The 16,644-nt window shown below is 44.0% G+C and overlaps 1 protein-coding gene across 2 annotated transcripts in view; it reads left to right on the plus strand.

Moving 5' to 3' along the window:
• The first annotated feature begins 205 nt into the window (after positions 1-205).
• The window catches only part of C11H12orf75 (chromosome 11 C12orf75 homolog), a 41,715-nt gene continuing 25,276 nt past the window's right edge, over positions 206-16,644 (plus strand). Inside the window, exon 1 of one of the 2 annotated variants that reach the window (XM_025403402.1) lies at positions 206-512. In XM_025403402.1, the coding sequence (XP_025259187.1) occupies positions 467-512 (46 nt within the window). In that variant the 5' untranslated portion in view covers positions 206-466. The remainder of the gene's footprint in view (positions 513-16,644) is intronic. The other variant, XM_025403401.1, reaches the window with a different exon arrangement.

Genomic DNA, 16,644 nt, shown 5'->3' on the forward strand with positions numbered 1-16,644 from the left:
AGAAAAGCAAAAACAAGGCAAGGAGGATGCTGAGGGTGGGCAGGTGGGCACTCCCGCCCCGCCGCACCGGCCACGCCCCTTGCCGCGCCTTCGCCCCAGAACCCACTTTAAACTCCCGCCCCTCGTAACGACGACCAATGTCCGACCGCGAAACGAGCAGGAGGCTGGGGATTGGCCAGTGCGCGGTTGCCGGGGCGACGGGTGGGTCCGGCGGGTCCCCTGGCGGGGCGGGGCGGGGCGGGGGCGAGGGGTGCCGGGTGGTTTCCGCCCTGCAGCCCGCAGCCCGCCGCGCCACGGACCGCCTCCCTCGGCTGTGGGAGGGGGCGGCCTCCACTCGGTTCCCTGCCCCGTCAGCCTCCCGCTCGGGGCGCGCCGCCTTTCGTCTGGGTCTCCGCCCCCAAGACCCGCGGCCGCAAGCCCCGGAGCGCGGCTGCCCAGGAGCGCGGCTTCCCCGGCCGGCTGCGCGATGGGCTGCGGGAACTCCACCGCCACAAGCGCGGGCGCGGGCAGAGGTGAGCACGGCGGGAGCGGGGGCCAGCGGGGGCGGGCTGGAGAGGCGGCGGGAAGGAAGGGTGCAGGGATCTTGGGTGGGGGGCGCGCAGCCCCCCTGTTCCCGTCCCCATTTTCGGGACAGGAGCAGACCGCCCGTTTCTGGAAAGACCGAAAGCGTGGCAAGTCCCCCACGCGGGGGCGGTCGCGCCTGGAGCAGACGAGCCTGCGGGGCATCTCTGCCGAGGGAGCGCTGGGAGGACTGTCGGGGGCTCCTTTGCAGCCGCCGGGGCTCCTCTGCAGCCGGTGGGGCTCGGCGCCCTCCTGGGGGAGAGGATTCCCGGACGTGGCCCCCGGCCGCTCCCCCACTTCCCACACTTGCTCCTCCAGGCCTCTCCCCAGCTCCTCGGAACCCAGGCGCTGCACCTGGAAAAGTGCAGCAGAGCAAGACAGGACTTTTCGGGCAGTGGTGGTGGGGCAGAAAGCGGGGAGTGGGAGTGGGGTTAGGGAGAACTGGAAACAGAGCTGCAAAAACGCATCCGTGTCTGCCGCGATGCCTAAGACCGGCTGGGCTGCTCTTAGGATTCCTCTGAGAAGCTACAGCAGTAAGGATGTTTTACATATGTGAGACAGAGCTTTATTATTAACAGATTAAAGATACTTTTCATTAAAAACTCACAGACAAACACACACACAAATCGAAACTTCTTTTTATACCACTTCATTTTGTTGATTGGCAGGCAAGGTCTTCTAGCTTCCCCAGGCCAGCGAGGCTTTGTGTCAAGTGACTTTTTCCAAAACTCACCCTTCTATTTCACCCTGCTTTTGTCTTCGGATTTAAGGTAGCCTGGATCTGTTTTGAGTAATAGCTGCTGACCTATTTCAGTGTCCTTTTGGATAAAGAGCTCCTATCTCCTCCAATTGAAATAAATCTGATGCCACATCCTAGCCTAACCAGCAAATGCAAACAGCAGTCGGAGGCTGCAGTATTTCCTAGGCGGCTGTGGAGGCCCTGGCAATGGCTTTGTAACCTTGGGCCTGTCGCATCCCTTAACCCAGACGCCGGTAAAAAATGTAGTTTTAGACTCAAGACTTATTTATTTATTTTACAGTTTATTTTGACTTTCACATAATGAAATCGGATGTGGCAATCTGCTCAGTACTTGGCCAAGTTTGTGTTTCCTCCTTGGCTGCCGTTGTTGCCACACACCGGGAATATTCCGCTTCAAGAGAAAGGGCTAACCATATGTGCAATTCTAGTCCTAGAGATATGAATGAACCCAGGTAGCGATTTGTTGAAAAGTTTATGACTTAGAGTTAACCGTTACCATCTTGAATTAAATCCTGTCCTGGTGATAATGCAGAGAGCCACAGGAGAGCGAATTTTTTAGATACATGTAACAGTGGGGAAGGTTAGCTTAGCGCCTTATGCTAATGAGGGCAGACTGGCTTCAAACCTGCCTGTGGCCAGAAAGCTCTGCGTGTATGAAACAGTGTCAAGGCTACACCCTGCACTCAAATTGTGTCTCAGTCCACTAGGTACTGTGGCCCTATGCCATCCACTGCATGTACAGCCTACTTTAAAAAAGGTTAAGAAAAATTATCCACATTAAAAAAAATTGTAGGAAGGATTTGTAACAGATTTCCCTTAAAACGAGGCTAGTTTCATGCATGTACATTTTGATTTATTAATGAACTGCTTGTCAGTTTTAGGGATGGAGAGGGGCTACCATTGCCAAATGAAAATCAGAATGATGGACCAGGCGCAGTGACTCATGCCTGTAATCCCAGCACTTTGGGAGGCCGGCGTGGGTGGATCACCTGAGGTCAGGAATTGGAGACCAGCCTGACCAACATGGTGAAACCCAGTCTCTACTAAAAATACAAAATTAGCCGGGTGTGGTGGCACCTGCCTGTAATCCCAGCTACTTGGGAGGCTGAGGCACGAGAATTGCTTGAACCTGGGAGGTGGAGGTTGCAGTGATCCCAGATCACACCATTGCACTCCAGCCTGGGCAACAAGAGTGAAACTCTGCTCCATCTAAAATAATAATAATAATAATAATAATAATAGAAAGATAGTAAGGTATGATGAGCTAGCTCTAAAATGTTAATGTGAAAATCAAATTTGGGGGGGAAAATACGATTTCTTGGGGAAAGACGATTCTCTTTGTGAATATTTGATTGACTTTTGTTTCCCCCTGGGAGCACATCCCTTATCACCTAAAGGGAAGTCATATTGAAAAAAAAAAAGAAAACTACTGAAAGAGTAGTTTGAGGAGCAGTCTCACTTTTGTTTGTGAGGGACAGTGCATGTGAGAGCATGCTATTCTCTCCTCCAGCGTGCTCTTGGCCAAAAATTACTTTTTGTTCAGAGGAGAGAAGGATAGTGAATGCAGACTCAGATCATGCAGGAGACAACATGATGAGCAGGGAGTTATTGCATCACCTCTTTGATGGATCTGCTGTTGTCTTGGAGAAGCCATTCCCAAACATTTCCCTGCCTGTGAGTCCACCTAGCCGACTTTGGGATTTGGTCATTGTTATTTTGAAATGTTGTCAGTTGGTGGTAGGAGTTTAGGTTCAGAGAGGAAATATATCAGGATGAGAGATGTAAAGAAAAATAAACCACCATGCAAAGGTACTAAAAATCTCTTCCAGTCCTGAGCTTGGGCATCCGTGTCAATTACACTGTTGACCAAGCTGCACACTTGGAGGACTGAACCTGAGCAATACGAAACATGTGAAAGAGATGTTGTCCTTCTCTTCTAGCTATTTACAGTGCACAACTTCCAGTATGTCCTAGGAGTCTTAGAATTCAGTAGCCATACTTCAACTTTTCAGAAAAAAAAATGTCCAAAGAGATTGTGGAAAGGGTGCTGAACTTAAGAGTCTGGACAGTGAGCTTAAGCTTAGGTTTGGTGCTGGGCTGATTGCATTATTATGGGTGTTTCATGTTACTTTTTTTTAACTTTGGTTTGTTTATATAAGGGGAATAATTGGGTGTATCTTGTTTCATAAGTGTTATGTGAAACTCAAAAATAATGTGAAAGCACTCTGTAAACTGTAATTATTACTATATAATAATATTATTATTATCACCATTTTGAAGGCAAAGTGGTTTTCCTTGAATATTTTTCTATGAGAACATGGCACATCTTTTTTCATGCATTAATATATTATTATAAATACCCCTAAATCTGAAATCTCCATTCTAAGCCCTGTTTTACTTCTTTAGTTATTCAGGTAAACCAGATAATTGTTTCCCCTTTCCCTGAGATATCAGGACAGCTGCCTCTCTTGGCTTTTGTCTGGGGGACTTGGTTAACATGACAGATTGATATGCAGTAATGTACTTGAGTAAAGTGGGTTCCGTATGCCTGATGCGTGGAGAAACTGGTATGGAGTAAAAGGGTCAAGTGGCCATAAGGAGACGTGAGATGGATCGGCCCCTTGATAATTCTGGGTAGACTTGCCCCTAGAGTATGTTTCTATTAATAACTGTAAGCTTACACATTGTCCACCGGTACGTGGGACCTCCTCTGCTGGGAACTTCTAGGGCAACGCTGGGGCTGTCAGCAGTGGATGTTTGTAGAATGAAGTCAAACTTTGTTGCTCTTGAGAAATTGGTAGTCTAGGTAGGAAGATTAAGCAATTGAGAATCACTGCAAAGCAGTGGATAATAGAATATAATCTGGACCTCCAAGTTTTCAGGAGATGTTGAATGACACAGTTTAATCAGAGAAGTCCTCCTAGAGGAGTTGAGCTGTCGACCTAGATGGAATTGTGAGAGGCATTTTGAGTACACAAAAGCTCTCTACTTTCACATTTTGATTTGATCACTCTCTCAAGGTAGGAATTTGATTTTTCCCAACGTACGACTACATAAAGAATGCAGCAGTTTTTTTCTACATAGTCTGGAGTCTAGACCCCAAATTATAGAGAAACATCTGGATTTAATAGTTCATTTTAAAGTCACATTTGTTATAAGGCAGGGAGCTTTTGCACTCTCGCTCACTCTTGCTCTTTCTCTGCAGTCAGATTCTCTACTCGCTTGTTTTTCCCCCCGAGCATATCTCCTGACTAGGCAGAGAAATGACCAACCTTACATTCTGAGTTAATGATGCACAGCAGGTCAGTCATTCCCTTTTATATGGTCACATACATACAGACTATGAAGCAAGTCTTTGTAATATAAATCAGAAATTCCTTTTTATGTAAACCAGAAAATCCCTTAAAAGTTTGATAGTTCCCCATATCTACAGCAGCCTATTTTAATGCAGGCTAAAGGCTGTAGATATTATTTGCAGTGGGAGTTATCTCAGACATATTCAGCTCATGATATTTGGTTAAATTGGTTAGTTGAGTTTTTTCTGCCAGAGATATGTAACTGGCAACTGATCTTAACTTTGCAGGCAATTTATTGTGAGAATGTTTCCATAATAGTTTTCCTGCTGTTTATGTAACAATAGTCAGAGGGGAAGGAGCTTGATAATTATTTACCCTATTTTGTCAGTGTACCCCAGGGAGTTAATACAATCCTTTTGGGTCCAATTATTTGGATTAGTTATGTCCTTGTCCTCAATTAGCTAGATAATTGCATTCTTTTGAGGTAGCTGCATTGGTCCAGCCTTAATTAACATCTGTAAATGGTTTGGTAGTATTGAAATGATACAACTGTGTTTACCTTTAGTCCAAGATTTGTGGGGGAAATAATATAAAAATAATATAAAATTTTGTTGATATCATCAAACATTTTTATCTTGCACTACTCCCCTTTCCCCACAACTGTGTACCATCCTTCTTTCAATTTAAACATGCTGAACTCACTCTTGTTTTCTCTGTGTGAAACACTTTTTTTTGCTGGAGAGCTGATACTATGTTTATTTCTTGTCTCCTTTCCCCTCCCCCAAATGGAGGCCTCATGAAAGCCTATACATTTTGTTTACAGCTGTATCTTCAGCCTCTAGACCAGTGTCTACATTTTTAATGGATTTTTTCCTTCTTAAAATATATTTGTTGAATGAATGACCATATTTGAGAAACAAAAAAGATACAAAATGAAGTCCTGAGTTGGTGTGGGCACACTGTACTGATGTAGCAATTGAGGGAAGAAAATAAAACCTCAAGAAGTCAGGGAAACCTGCGTGGAGGAAGTGGAACTTTATTTGGCTTTGAAGAATAGGTAAGATTTGGATAGCAGAAAATGGAAGGCAGGTCATTTTTAGTGCTGTAGGAAGTCCTAGAGACAGAAATGGGCTTGGCGCATTTCAGGGTAATAAGAAGTCTAGCCTGATTGGATGTAGTCGTTCACATTGGTTGCAGGGTATTGGGAAGAAGGAATGGTTAGGATACGGGACGAGGAGGACAGAGAGGCACTGAGGCCACAGAGTTGAGAGTGGGCTCTGCAGGCAAAAAGGCCAAGTACAAATACTACATTTGCCATTCATCATTTGTATGACCTTGGGCAACTTGCTAAGGCTGTCTGTTCCTTAGGTTCCTTGACCATAAAATGGGGGTGTAGTAAGAGAGCCTACTGTAGATTCAGTGAGTTAATGTGTGTAAAGTGTTTAGAACAGTGACTCATACATTGTAAGTACCCAATATCACTGGTTTAGACCAGTGACTCGTATATTGTAAGTACCCACACTGGTACTGTGTAAGTACCAGTACACAGCTGGTGTAGGAGGAAGGCGTGAGCCACTGAAGGCGTGTACATACAGAAGTGGCATCATTCACAGCTGCTGTCTGTGCTCAGAGAAGTGCTGAGGGCCTGGATCATGACTGTGGGCCCTGGAGGGGCAGAAGCGTTGAGGTCACAGAGACAGGGAAGACAGTTGAGCTAAAGAGAGCCTGCAGATGTGGGATGAAGGAAGAGGGAGAAGTAAAAATTAAACTGTTAGAGCTTGGGTAACTGGAAGGAGGCTGCTACTCACTCTACAAGTAAGATAGTAAGGGACAGGTGGTCAGCATACTTGACTGTACCATGTTTGAAGTGATGATGAATAAAGAGGGGTGTGGAGACCCCTCTGCTCAGGTAGTCATCACTGGTGAGACAGAACCAAGAAGCTCTGTGCATCATTCGCTTGCTCTGTCTCCCCAGAATTGATGGTACAACCATGTGAATGGTTCATAAAGGCATCCAAAGTGAGTCATTCGTTTCTGCCATTGTCACAGCCAGTAGCTTCTTTTTGCCCACTGCCCCAAACAAAACCAATGAGGGCTGGGCGTGGTGGCTCACACCTGTAATCCCAGCACTTTGGGAGGCTGAGGCAGGCAGATCACCTGAGGTCAGGAGTTTGAGATCAGCCTGGCCAACATGGCGAAACCCCATCTCTACTATAAATACAAAAATTAGCCAGGTGTGGTGGCGCACGCCTGTAATCCCAGCTACTTGGGAGGCTGAAGTGGGACAAATGCTTGAACCCAGGAGGGTTGCAAGCAAGGCTGCAGTGAGCAGCTTGGGTGACAGAGCAAGATCCCTTCTCAAGAGAAAAAAAAGAAACAAGCAAGCAAAAAACAAACAAATAAACAATGAGAGCAGCAGTTTTTGTGGCAAAGAAAGAGTTTAATAATTGCAGGGCTGACCAAGTGAGGAGAACAGTGAGAAATTTCTCAAACCTGTCTCCCTGAGAATTTGGAGGCTAGGGTTTCTTAAGGGGACTTTGATAGGCAGGGGGTTACTGGGGAATTGGAATAACTGGTTGGCTAGGGATGAGGTTATAGGGGCATCTACAACATCTTTGGGCAGTAAAGTCAGTTCCCAGGAAAAGGCTGGTTCTCAGAACCAGGTGGCATCTCTTGATCTACTAAAATGTGAAATCTGAAAAATATCTGAAAGACCAGGTCTTTAGGTTTCACGATACTGATGTTATCTATAGGAGTATTTGGGGAAGTTGGAAATCTTGTAACCCCTGGTTACATGACTCTAGGGCAGTAGGCAACTTATAGGAAAGCATGCTAAACAATAGCGGGGTCATTGTTTATGCCTATTTTTTAGTAAAGCTTAAGCCCCTACCATAATTTTAACCTTGCCATATGAATGCAGCTTTGATCTTTGAACAAGGATGGGGGCGTGGGGGGTGGGGGTCAGTTTTCCTTGCTTCGAAGTGTAACTATAAACTAAATTCCTCTTGTAGTTATCTTGGCTTCCATGTCAGAACAGAAAAAAAACCTATTTAAAAGCAATGCAAAATAGAATCAGTTATATTAAATTTCTCTCATTATTTATAATTCAGCAAAGGCAGTTTACCATGAGCCTTTACAGCTCCATATAGACATGACTTAAATTTTAGTATCTCAGCTAAATGTCAGTGCACTAACTTATGCCTGTACTTTTTATATGGCTGCATTTATTTTTGGTTTATTTATTTATTTTTGAGGCAGAGTCTTGCTATGTCACCCAGGATGGAGTGCAGTGGTGTGATCTCGGCTCAATGCAACCTCCACCTCCCAGGTTCGAGAGATTTTCCTTCCTCGGCCTCCTGAGTGGCTGGGATTACAGGCACGCACCACCACACCCGGCTAGTTTTGTATTTTTAGTGGAGATGGGGTTTCACTATGTTGGCCAAACTGGTCACAAATTCCTGACCTCAGGTGATCCACCCGCCTTGGCCTCCCAGAGTGCTGGGATTACAGGTGTGGGCCACTGCACCTGGCCATTTTTTGGTTTTTACTTGCCTCAAGTATAGCTACTTAGTTCATTTTTGTGTTGCTATAAAGGAATACCTGAGACAGGGTAATTGATAAAGAAAAGAGGTGTATTTGACTCATGGTTCTGCAGTCTGTACAAGAAGCATGGCACCAGCATCTGCTTCTGCTGAGGGCTTCAGGCTGCTATCATTCATAGCAGAACGTAAAAGGGAGCCATAGTGTGCAGAGATCACATGGCAAGAGTGGAAGCAGTAGAGAGAAGAGAGGGAGGTGCCAGGCTCTTGCTAACGACCAACCAGCTCTCATGGAAACGAATACAGTTACAGCTCACTCTTTCCCACCAGCCATTCATGAAGGATCTGCCGCTGTGGCCCAGACACCTCCCATTAGACCCCACCCCCATGAGATTTGGAGAGGACAAATAAACCAAACTCTAGCACTACTCAACAAGGGCGACCTATAAAAACGAGATTTTCTATAAGAGCTTCCATTTTCATTGACATAATTTTGTGTTTCTAGGACACATTGACCTGAATTTCTTTCCTCCATTATTTGAAGAAATCACTTATGAATCTGTATTTTTTGTATTGCACTCTGAAAAACAAGCCTTGCTTTGGATGAAGTAGTGAGAAGTTGTTCCATTTCTTTTGGCCAAACCAAGAATATGACATAGTTTTATGACTATTATGGGTCAGAAGAGCCATAGCAAGCTGTCAAAATTAAAGAGAATTTTGTTTATTTTTCTGCAGTTATATTTATATAGTTCTCAGGGGGACTGTTTCTTTTCTAAAACAAATAAGGAGTAAAACATTCCTGCATGTTTTTATTTCCCATAAGAGCCATAGGCATTTATGTTTCTGATCATTTATGCTGAAAGAAGAGTGCTTTTTAAATCTTCATTTTTTTTTTTTTTTTTTTTTTTTACAAATTCTTCACATACATAATTTTGAGTGTGTGTGTGTGAATTATCACCACTTGGTTTGAAGAATATAACTTAATACGTAACTTAGCAATTCATGTACTTGTGAATATTTCTAGTATATTTTATAAAGTCTATAGAGTATATAGTGTAGTGATCATAAAAGGTGTTAATAGACTAAAATGTATATGACCTTTTCTTTTTTTTTTCCCCTGAGATGGAGTCTCGCTCTGTTGCCCAGGCTAGGTGGGTGCAGTGGTGAGATCTCGGCTCACTGCAAGCTCCGCCTCCCGGGTTCATGCCATTCTCCTGCCTCAGCCTCCCGAGTAGCTGGAACTACAGGTACCCGCCACCTCGCCTGGCTAAGTTTTTGTATTTTTAGTAGAGACGGAGTTCCACTGTGTTGGCCAGGATGGTCTCGATCTTCTGACCTCGTGATCTGCCCGCCTCGGCCTCCCAAAGTGCTAGGATTACAGGTGTAAGCCACCATGCCCGGCCCTTCTTTCTTTTAAAAGATAGAAGTATGTTCTTCATAATAGAGTTTGGCATGTGGGAGGAGACTCTCACATCAATAGATGTTTGAATCTGTATAATACTGAAGGCATGCTGGACAGTATGACTCACAGTTTTTAACGTACATGACAGGCTGATTAGCTCTCAAAGGACCATCTGTCTGTAGGAACCAAGATATTGTATCCATCTACTTAAAATTACTCAATGCAGGCTGGGCGTGGTGGCTCACGCCTGTAATCCCAGCACTTTGGGAGGCAGAGGTGGGTGGATCATGAGGTCAGGAGATCGAGACCATCTTGGCTAACATGGTGAAACCCCGTCTCTACTAAAAATACGAAAAATTAGCTGGGTGTGGTGGCACGCGCCTGTAGTCATAGCTACTTGGGAGGCTGAGGCAGGAGAATCGCTTGAACCTGGGAGGCGGAGGTTGCAGTGAGCCGAGATTGAGCCACTGCAATCCAGCTTGGGCAGTAGAGCGAGACTCCGTCTCAAAAAAAAAAAAAAAAAATGTACTCGATGCAGTATCTTGTAGCTGGTTTGTGGACAAGGAATAAAATTCTGTTTGTGTTGTGCATGATATATATATATATATATAATTTAGTTTCCCTCCAGATATTAATTTTGCTGTGTATTTTAAAAGATAATATTTTTTGGAGGCAGGGAAGGACAAAGATAAAGTGTAGTGGGTTGAATGGTAGCCCCCAAAAAGATATGTCTGTGAGGAAAAGAGAGATCAGACTGTTACTGTGTCTGTATAGAAAGAAGTAGACATAAGAGACTCCATTTTGTTCTGTATTTGAGATGCTGTTAATCTGTGACCCTACCCCCAACCTTGTCCTTGCAAGAGACATGTGCTGTGGTGACTCAAAGTTTAAAGGATTTTGGGCTGTGCAGAGTGTGCTTTGTTAAACAAGTGCCTGAAGGCAGCTTGCTGGTTAAAAGTCATTACCATTCTCTTAATCTCAAGTACCCAGGGGCACGTACACTGCCAAAGGTTGTAGGGACCTCTGCCTAGGAAAGCCAGGTATTGTCCATGTGATAGTCTGAAATATGGCCTCGAGGGAAGGGAAAGACCTGATCGTCCCCCAGCCTGACACCCGTGAAGGGTCTGTGCTGAGGAAGACTAGTATAAGAGGAAAGAAGGCCTCTTGGCAGTTGAGATAGAGAAAAGCATCTGTCTCCTGCTTGTCGCTGGGCAATGGAACATCTCGGTATAAAACCCGATTGTATGTTCTGTTTACTGAGAAAGGAGAAAACCGCCTTAGGGCGAAAGGTGGGACTTGCTAGCACAATGCTGCTCTTTATGCACCAAAAAGGTTTATGGAGATGTTTGCATATGCATATCAAGGCACAGCACTTTTCCTTAAACTTATGTCACAGAGATCTTTATTCATATGTCTTACTGCTGACCTTCTCCCTACGATGATCCTATTATCCCGCTACTTCCTTTTTTCTTAGATGGTAAAGATAATTATCAATAAATACTAAGGGAACTCAGAGACCGGTGCCGGCGTGGGTCCTCTCTATGCTGAGCGCGGGTCCCCTGGGCCCACTTTTTCTTTCTCTATACTTTGTCTCTGTGTCTCGTTTCTTTACTCAAGTCCCTCGTTCCACCTAATAAGAAACACCCACAGGTGTGGAGGGGCAGGCCACCCCTTCAATGTCCATGTTCTCATCTCTGCGGTGAGTGAATGCAACCTTACTTGGATAAAGGATCTTTGCAAACGTAATAAATAATGGATTTTGAGATGAGGAAATTATACTAGATTATCTGAGTAGGGTCTAAATCCAATGAGAAGGGTGTTTATGAGAGACACAAGAGGAGAAGACAGACATAGAAGGGAAGGTGATGTGAAAATGGAGGTGGAGCAGACAGTGATGGGGCCACAAGCCAAAGAATGCCAAGGAATGCTCGCTGCACCAGAAGCCAGGAGAGGCATGGAATGGATGCTTCCCTAAGGCCTCTGGAAGGAGTGTGGATCTGCTGACACCTTGATTTTGTACTTCTGGCTTCCAGATCTATGAGTGAATAGATTTCTGTTGTTTAAATCACCCAGTTTGTGGTAATTTGTTACAGCAGTCATGGGAAACCAAGACAGTATTTTTCTTCAGTAGTTCAGGAATGAGACAAAATTAGAATATAATAAAATGCATTAAACTCTATACCTGGAGTATGAATAATTCTTTGCTGAAATAAATACAGCATGATGCAATCTCAGTGTGATTCATAAAGCCCTTCAAGACTATTCAGAACCTTAGCCACTACTAGGACAAATACAGTTTTTATATGAAACGTAAAGAATGTCTGAGAAGTTTTTTTTTTCCCTTCCTGACACCTAATTCTTCGACACCAAGTGTCCTGCAATTCAATTCAGTTCTAACACTACCTGGAGTTAGCGTCAGCCTCCACAGGTTTAATGGGTCGGTCCCACAAGACTGCCCTCCCTTCAGACTCTAGTTGCAAATATTGGGCTTCCAGGTTGCCACACTTCTGTCAACTTGGCTGTAGATCTGGGTGTCTTCACAAATCATCTCAGGCTCAATGATTTGCTAGAATAGCTTACTGGACTCAGGAGGATACTTTCCCCATGTTTATTGTTTGATCATAAAGGGTCTGAATGAACAGCCAGTGGAAGAGGTACTTGGGGAAGTCTGGAAGTATCCCAAGTGCAGAAGCCTCTGACCCCAGTGGAGTTGGGCTATGCCACAGTCCTGGTGCATAGATATCTTCACTAACCTGGAAGCTCACTGAATCCAGTAATATGATTTGGCTGTGTCTCCACCCAAATCTCACCTTGAATTGTAATAATCCTCACATGTCAAGGGCTGGGCCAGATGGAGATAACTGAATCATGGGGGTGGTTCCCACATTCTGTTCTCATGGTAGTGAATAAGTCTCATGAGATCTGATGGTTTTATAAATGGGAGTTGCCCTGCACAAGCTCTCTTGCCTGCTGCCTTGTAAGATGTGACATTGCTCCTCCTTTGTCTTCCACCATGACTGTGAGGCCTCTGCAGCCATGTGGAACTGTGAGTCAATTAAACCTGTTTCCTTTATAAATTACCCAGTCTAGGGTATGTCTTTATTAGCAGCGTGAGAACAGACTAATACATCCAGTTATTTTGAGGTTTTTGTAGGAGCTGTGGTTTGAATGTGTTCCCCAGCATGTGCTGGAAATTTAATCCCCAATGCAGTAGTGTTGGGAGATAGGGCCTAATAAGAAGTGATTAGGGCTTGAGGGCTCTGCTCTCATGAATGGATTAATGTGTTTAATCATCAGTAAACTGGGGGACGAATGGAGTGGGTTGGTTATTGAGAGTGGGTTGGTGTTTGAGAGAGTAGGTTGGTTACTGAGAGAGTGGGTTGTTATAAAAGCAAGTTTGGCCCCTTCTTGCTCTCTTGCTGTCTTGCCCTTCTGCCTTCCTATGTGGGATGAAGCAGCATAAAGGTCCTCACCAGATGTGGGCCCCTCAATCTTGGACTTCCCAGCCTATAGACTATAATAAATAAATTTTATTTTCTTTATAAATTATCTGGTCTGTGGTATTCTGTAACAGCAACACAAAAAAGGACCAAGACGCAAGCATGACTGGTTAAATCCTGGTAATTAACTCAATCTCCAGCCTCTCTTCTCTCTCTGCAGGTGGCAGGGTGGAGCTCAATGTTCCAAGCTTCTAATCAAGGCTTGGTCTTTCTAGCAAACAGCCCCCATCCTGAAGCCATATAGGGCTTGGCCAAGAGTCATCTCATTAGAAGCCTCACAGAGAGGCTTCTGTCACTCATCATTCAGGAAATTCCAGGGGTTTTAGGAGCTCTGTGCCAGGAACCAGGGACAAAGACCAAATATCTTATGATGAAACCACAATACTAGATTAAGTTTTTTGAATGTTTGAATGGATTGGGTTTGCTATGCATTTTTAATTAATTGAGACTTCTGTCATTGAGACTCATGAATAAAATGTTAAAATCTTCAAAAGTGTAGAAAGTCAAAGCTAAACACAGCCAAGGTGAGAAGAGATACTGTAAACAACCAACAGTGATGGAAATGTCCTTCCTTACATTCTATTTACAATCACTTTTTGTTACTGAAACTGCATATAATACTTTCCTGAGAACAAACCTTTCCCCTCTCCATTTTTAGGAAGATATTTAAAATTATGATTATCATTTCTACAGTTTTGGGAAATAGTCATTAAATCTTTTGACCCCCTCTCCCCAAATTATAATAGTCTCTCTCTATTTTTTGGTGTGTTTTTTTACCCACAAGAAACATTGCTACCTTTTTTTTTCATTTCTACTTCTCCTGAGGCCTAGGCCCATTGTATTAACCCACCAAGGTTATGTTTACACAGTAAGGAGACAGTTTGGCAGGACATGAAGTGGTATTAGGATGAATGCTGTATCCTTGTGGTCTGGAAAAAAATAGATGTAACATTATACATACTTGTTTAATAAATGATAAAGCACACGAACCACAGATACAGTTTAAAGCAAATGGGATCTTGCCACTATCTAATTTTGATCAAAGCACTTTTTGCATAATTACTTCGATTAGGGTTTGCCATTTGGTTAATTACAATAAATATATAAGTGAAGTATGATTAAAAGGTTGCAGTGAGGGTAATTTTATTTTATTTCTGATCATTCTATGATTTTATACTTTTGCAGGACAAATAAACTTATGCTTTGCATTTTACATACTGAGGTACTCTGATAGTTTTGTTCAGGGTTTCCAACATTTGCAACCTTTTTTTTTTCTTTTGGGAAGTTGTGTGTTAGGGAGTCATATTCTCATCACCCTGATTACAGGCTTCTCAATAACCACCATGTTACCTTGCTTCTAAGATGCACATTTTCTCCCCTATTAAAAAATGGAGCACATTTTACAATCATACACACACACACACACACACACACACACACGCACGCACACTCTTCATGTAGTGTTTCTGACTTCTTTGCCCCACCCCTACCATTGCAGTTATTCTGTTGATGATGCCCTTTCAAATGAGGGCTGTTTTAGAACAGAGGGGATGGTCTGTTGACTTTGTTTTAAATGGTGACACCACGCATCTCTCTTGGGTTTGCTGGGATGTTAAATGGTGAGCCCAGCAGGGAAGAGGCCCTTGATGGTGCCCATAGCTTGGTGTAATCAAGGTGAAGTGGATGGAGAGTTCTTGATGCTGATTAAAATAAGCACTGAATGCACAACATGTGGCCATTTGTAAACTCATTTCTCATTTCACACACATTACTGTGCTTTGCCTTCCTAGCTGCATTTGTTGACCCAGTAAGTCCACATTTACTAGATGCTGAAACAAAGTGATTTAGTGACTGTCAGACAGACATTGGAGCAGGGACCCGACTCCCGTCATCTGCCTTCCGATTCCATGCTGTTCTTACCCCATCCCCCTGCTGCCATCCCTGAGATGTAGCAGGGCAGCCTTGGCCACTCTCTTCTTCCTGTGGATTGTACTGGATCGTCCCTCGTCTTTAAATGTTGAGGACTCAGCCGGGTGTGGTGGCTCATGTCTGTAATCCCAACACTTGGGGAGGCCAAGGCGGGTGGATCAGTTGAGGTCAGGAGTTCAAGACCAACATAGCCAACATGGAGAAACCCTGTCTCTACTAAAAATACAAAAAAAATTAGCTGGGTGTTGTAACAGGTGCCTGTAATCCCAGCTACTCAGGAAGCTGAGGCAGGAGAATAGCTTGAACCCAGGAAGCAGAGGTTGTGGTGAGCCGAGATTGCGCCACTGCCCTCCAGCCTGGGCAACAGAGTGAGACTCCGTCTCCAAAAAAAAAAAAAAAAAAATTGAGGACTCATGGTCCACATTATAATCATTGTTTTCTTCCTCTGTAAGACTTGCAGAATCAAAGGCTCACCTCTGGCTTTCCCTTCCCCTGACTACAGCAAAACCCAAACACATTCTTTATCCTTTTCCACAAAAATAAAAAAGAAAAGCTAAAAAGATAATATTTTCTTTTTAGATGTAAACTGAAAATTCTAAGCTCCCCCAACTGATTCAATGGACCCCTCCTCTTGGCCAAGGTCATTCCTAAGTTAACCTGAAAAACCAGTTCAGGCCATGATGGAAGACATGCCTCATTATACCCTCTTCCCTTTGAAATTCAGGCACAACCGATCAGCATTTAACATTAAAACAGACCTTAATAAGACTGACAAAGCAGACTCTTTGTAGCAATAAGATACCAACATGACAGCAGGCTCTAAAAGAAGTCAGGCCGGGTGTGGTGGCTCATGCCTGTAATCCTAACACTTTGGGAAGCTGAGGCAATTGAACTGCCTGTGCTCAGGAGTTTGAGACCAGCCCGGGCAACATGGTGAAACCCTGTCTCTATTAAAAAATACAAAGATAAGCCAGGCGTGGTGGTGCACTCCTGTAATCCCAGCTACTCGTGAGGCCGAGGCAAGAAAATAGCTTGAACCCAAGAGGCGGAGGTTGCAGTGAGCCGAGGTGGCGCCACTACACTCCAGCCTGGGTGACAGCATGAGACTTCAAAAACAAAAGAAAAAAAAAAAAGAAATCAAAGTATTTTACCCCAAAATATATTTCTTTGACGTATTTTGAAATGGCTAAGCAAAGTTGTCACTTGAGAGGAAAATCTATATTCTGTAGAGAAATTCTCTTTCCTTTCCAGGTCTTTTTCCTGATCTAGGAGAGAATTAGTGTCTGGCAGTTTTTTTTTGTTTTTTTGCTTTTTGGTTTTGTTTTGTTTTTGTTTTGAGACAGAGACTTGCTCTGTTGCCCAGGCTGGAGTGCAGTGGTGCAATCTCAACTCAATGCAACCTTTGCCTTCCGGGTTCAAGCAATTCTCCTGCCTCAGCTTCCCAAGTAGCTGGGATTATAGGTGCCCACCACCATGCCTAGGTAATATTTGTATTTTCTTTTTAGTAGAGACAGGGTTTCACCATGTTGGCCAGGCTGGTCTTGAACTCCTGACCTCAGGTGATCTGCCTACCTCAGCCTCCCAAAGTGCTGGAATTACAGGCATGAGCCACGGTGCTGGCCTGGCACCTTTTTAAGTCTGATAAGAAACATTTAAA

Source organism: Theropithecus gelada, chromosome 11 (genome assembly GCF_003255815.1).
Source record: "Theropithecus gelada isolate Dixy chromosome 11, Tgel_1.0, whole genome shotgun sequence".
Classification (NCBI taxonomy): domain Eukaryota; kingdom Metazoa; phylum Chordata; class Mammalia; order Primates; family Cercopithecidae; genus Theropithecus; species Theropithecus gelada.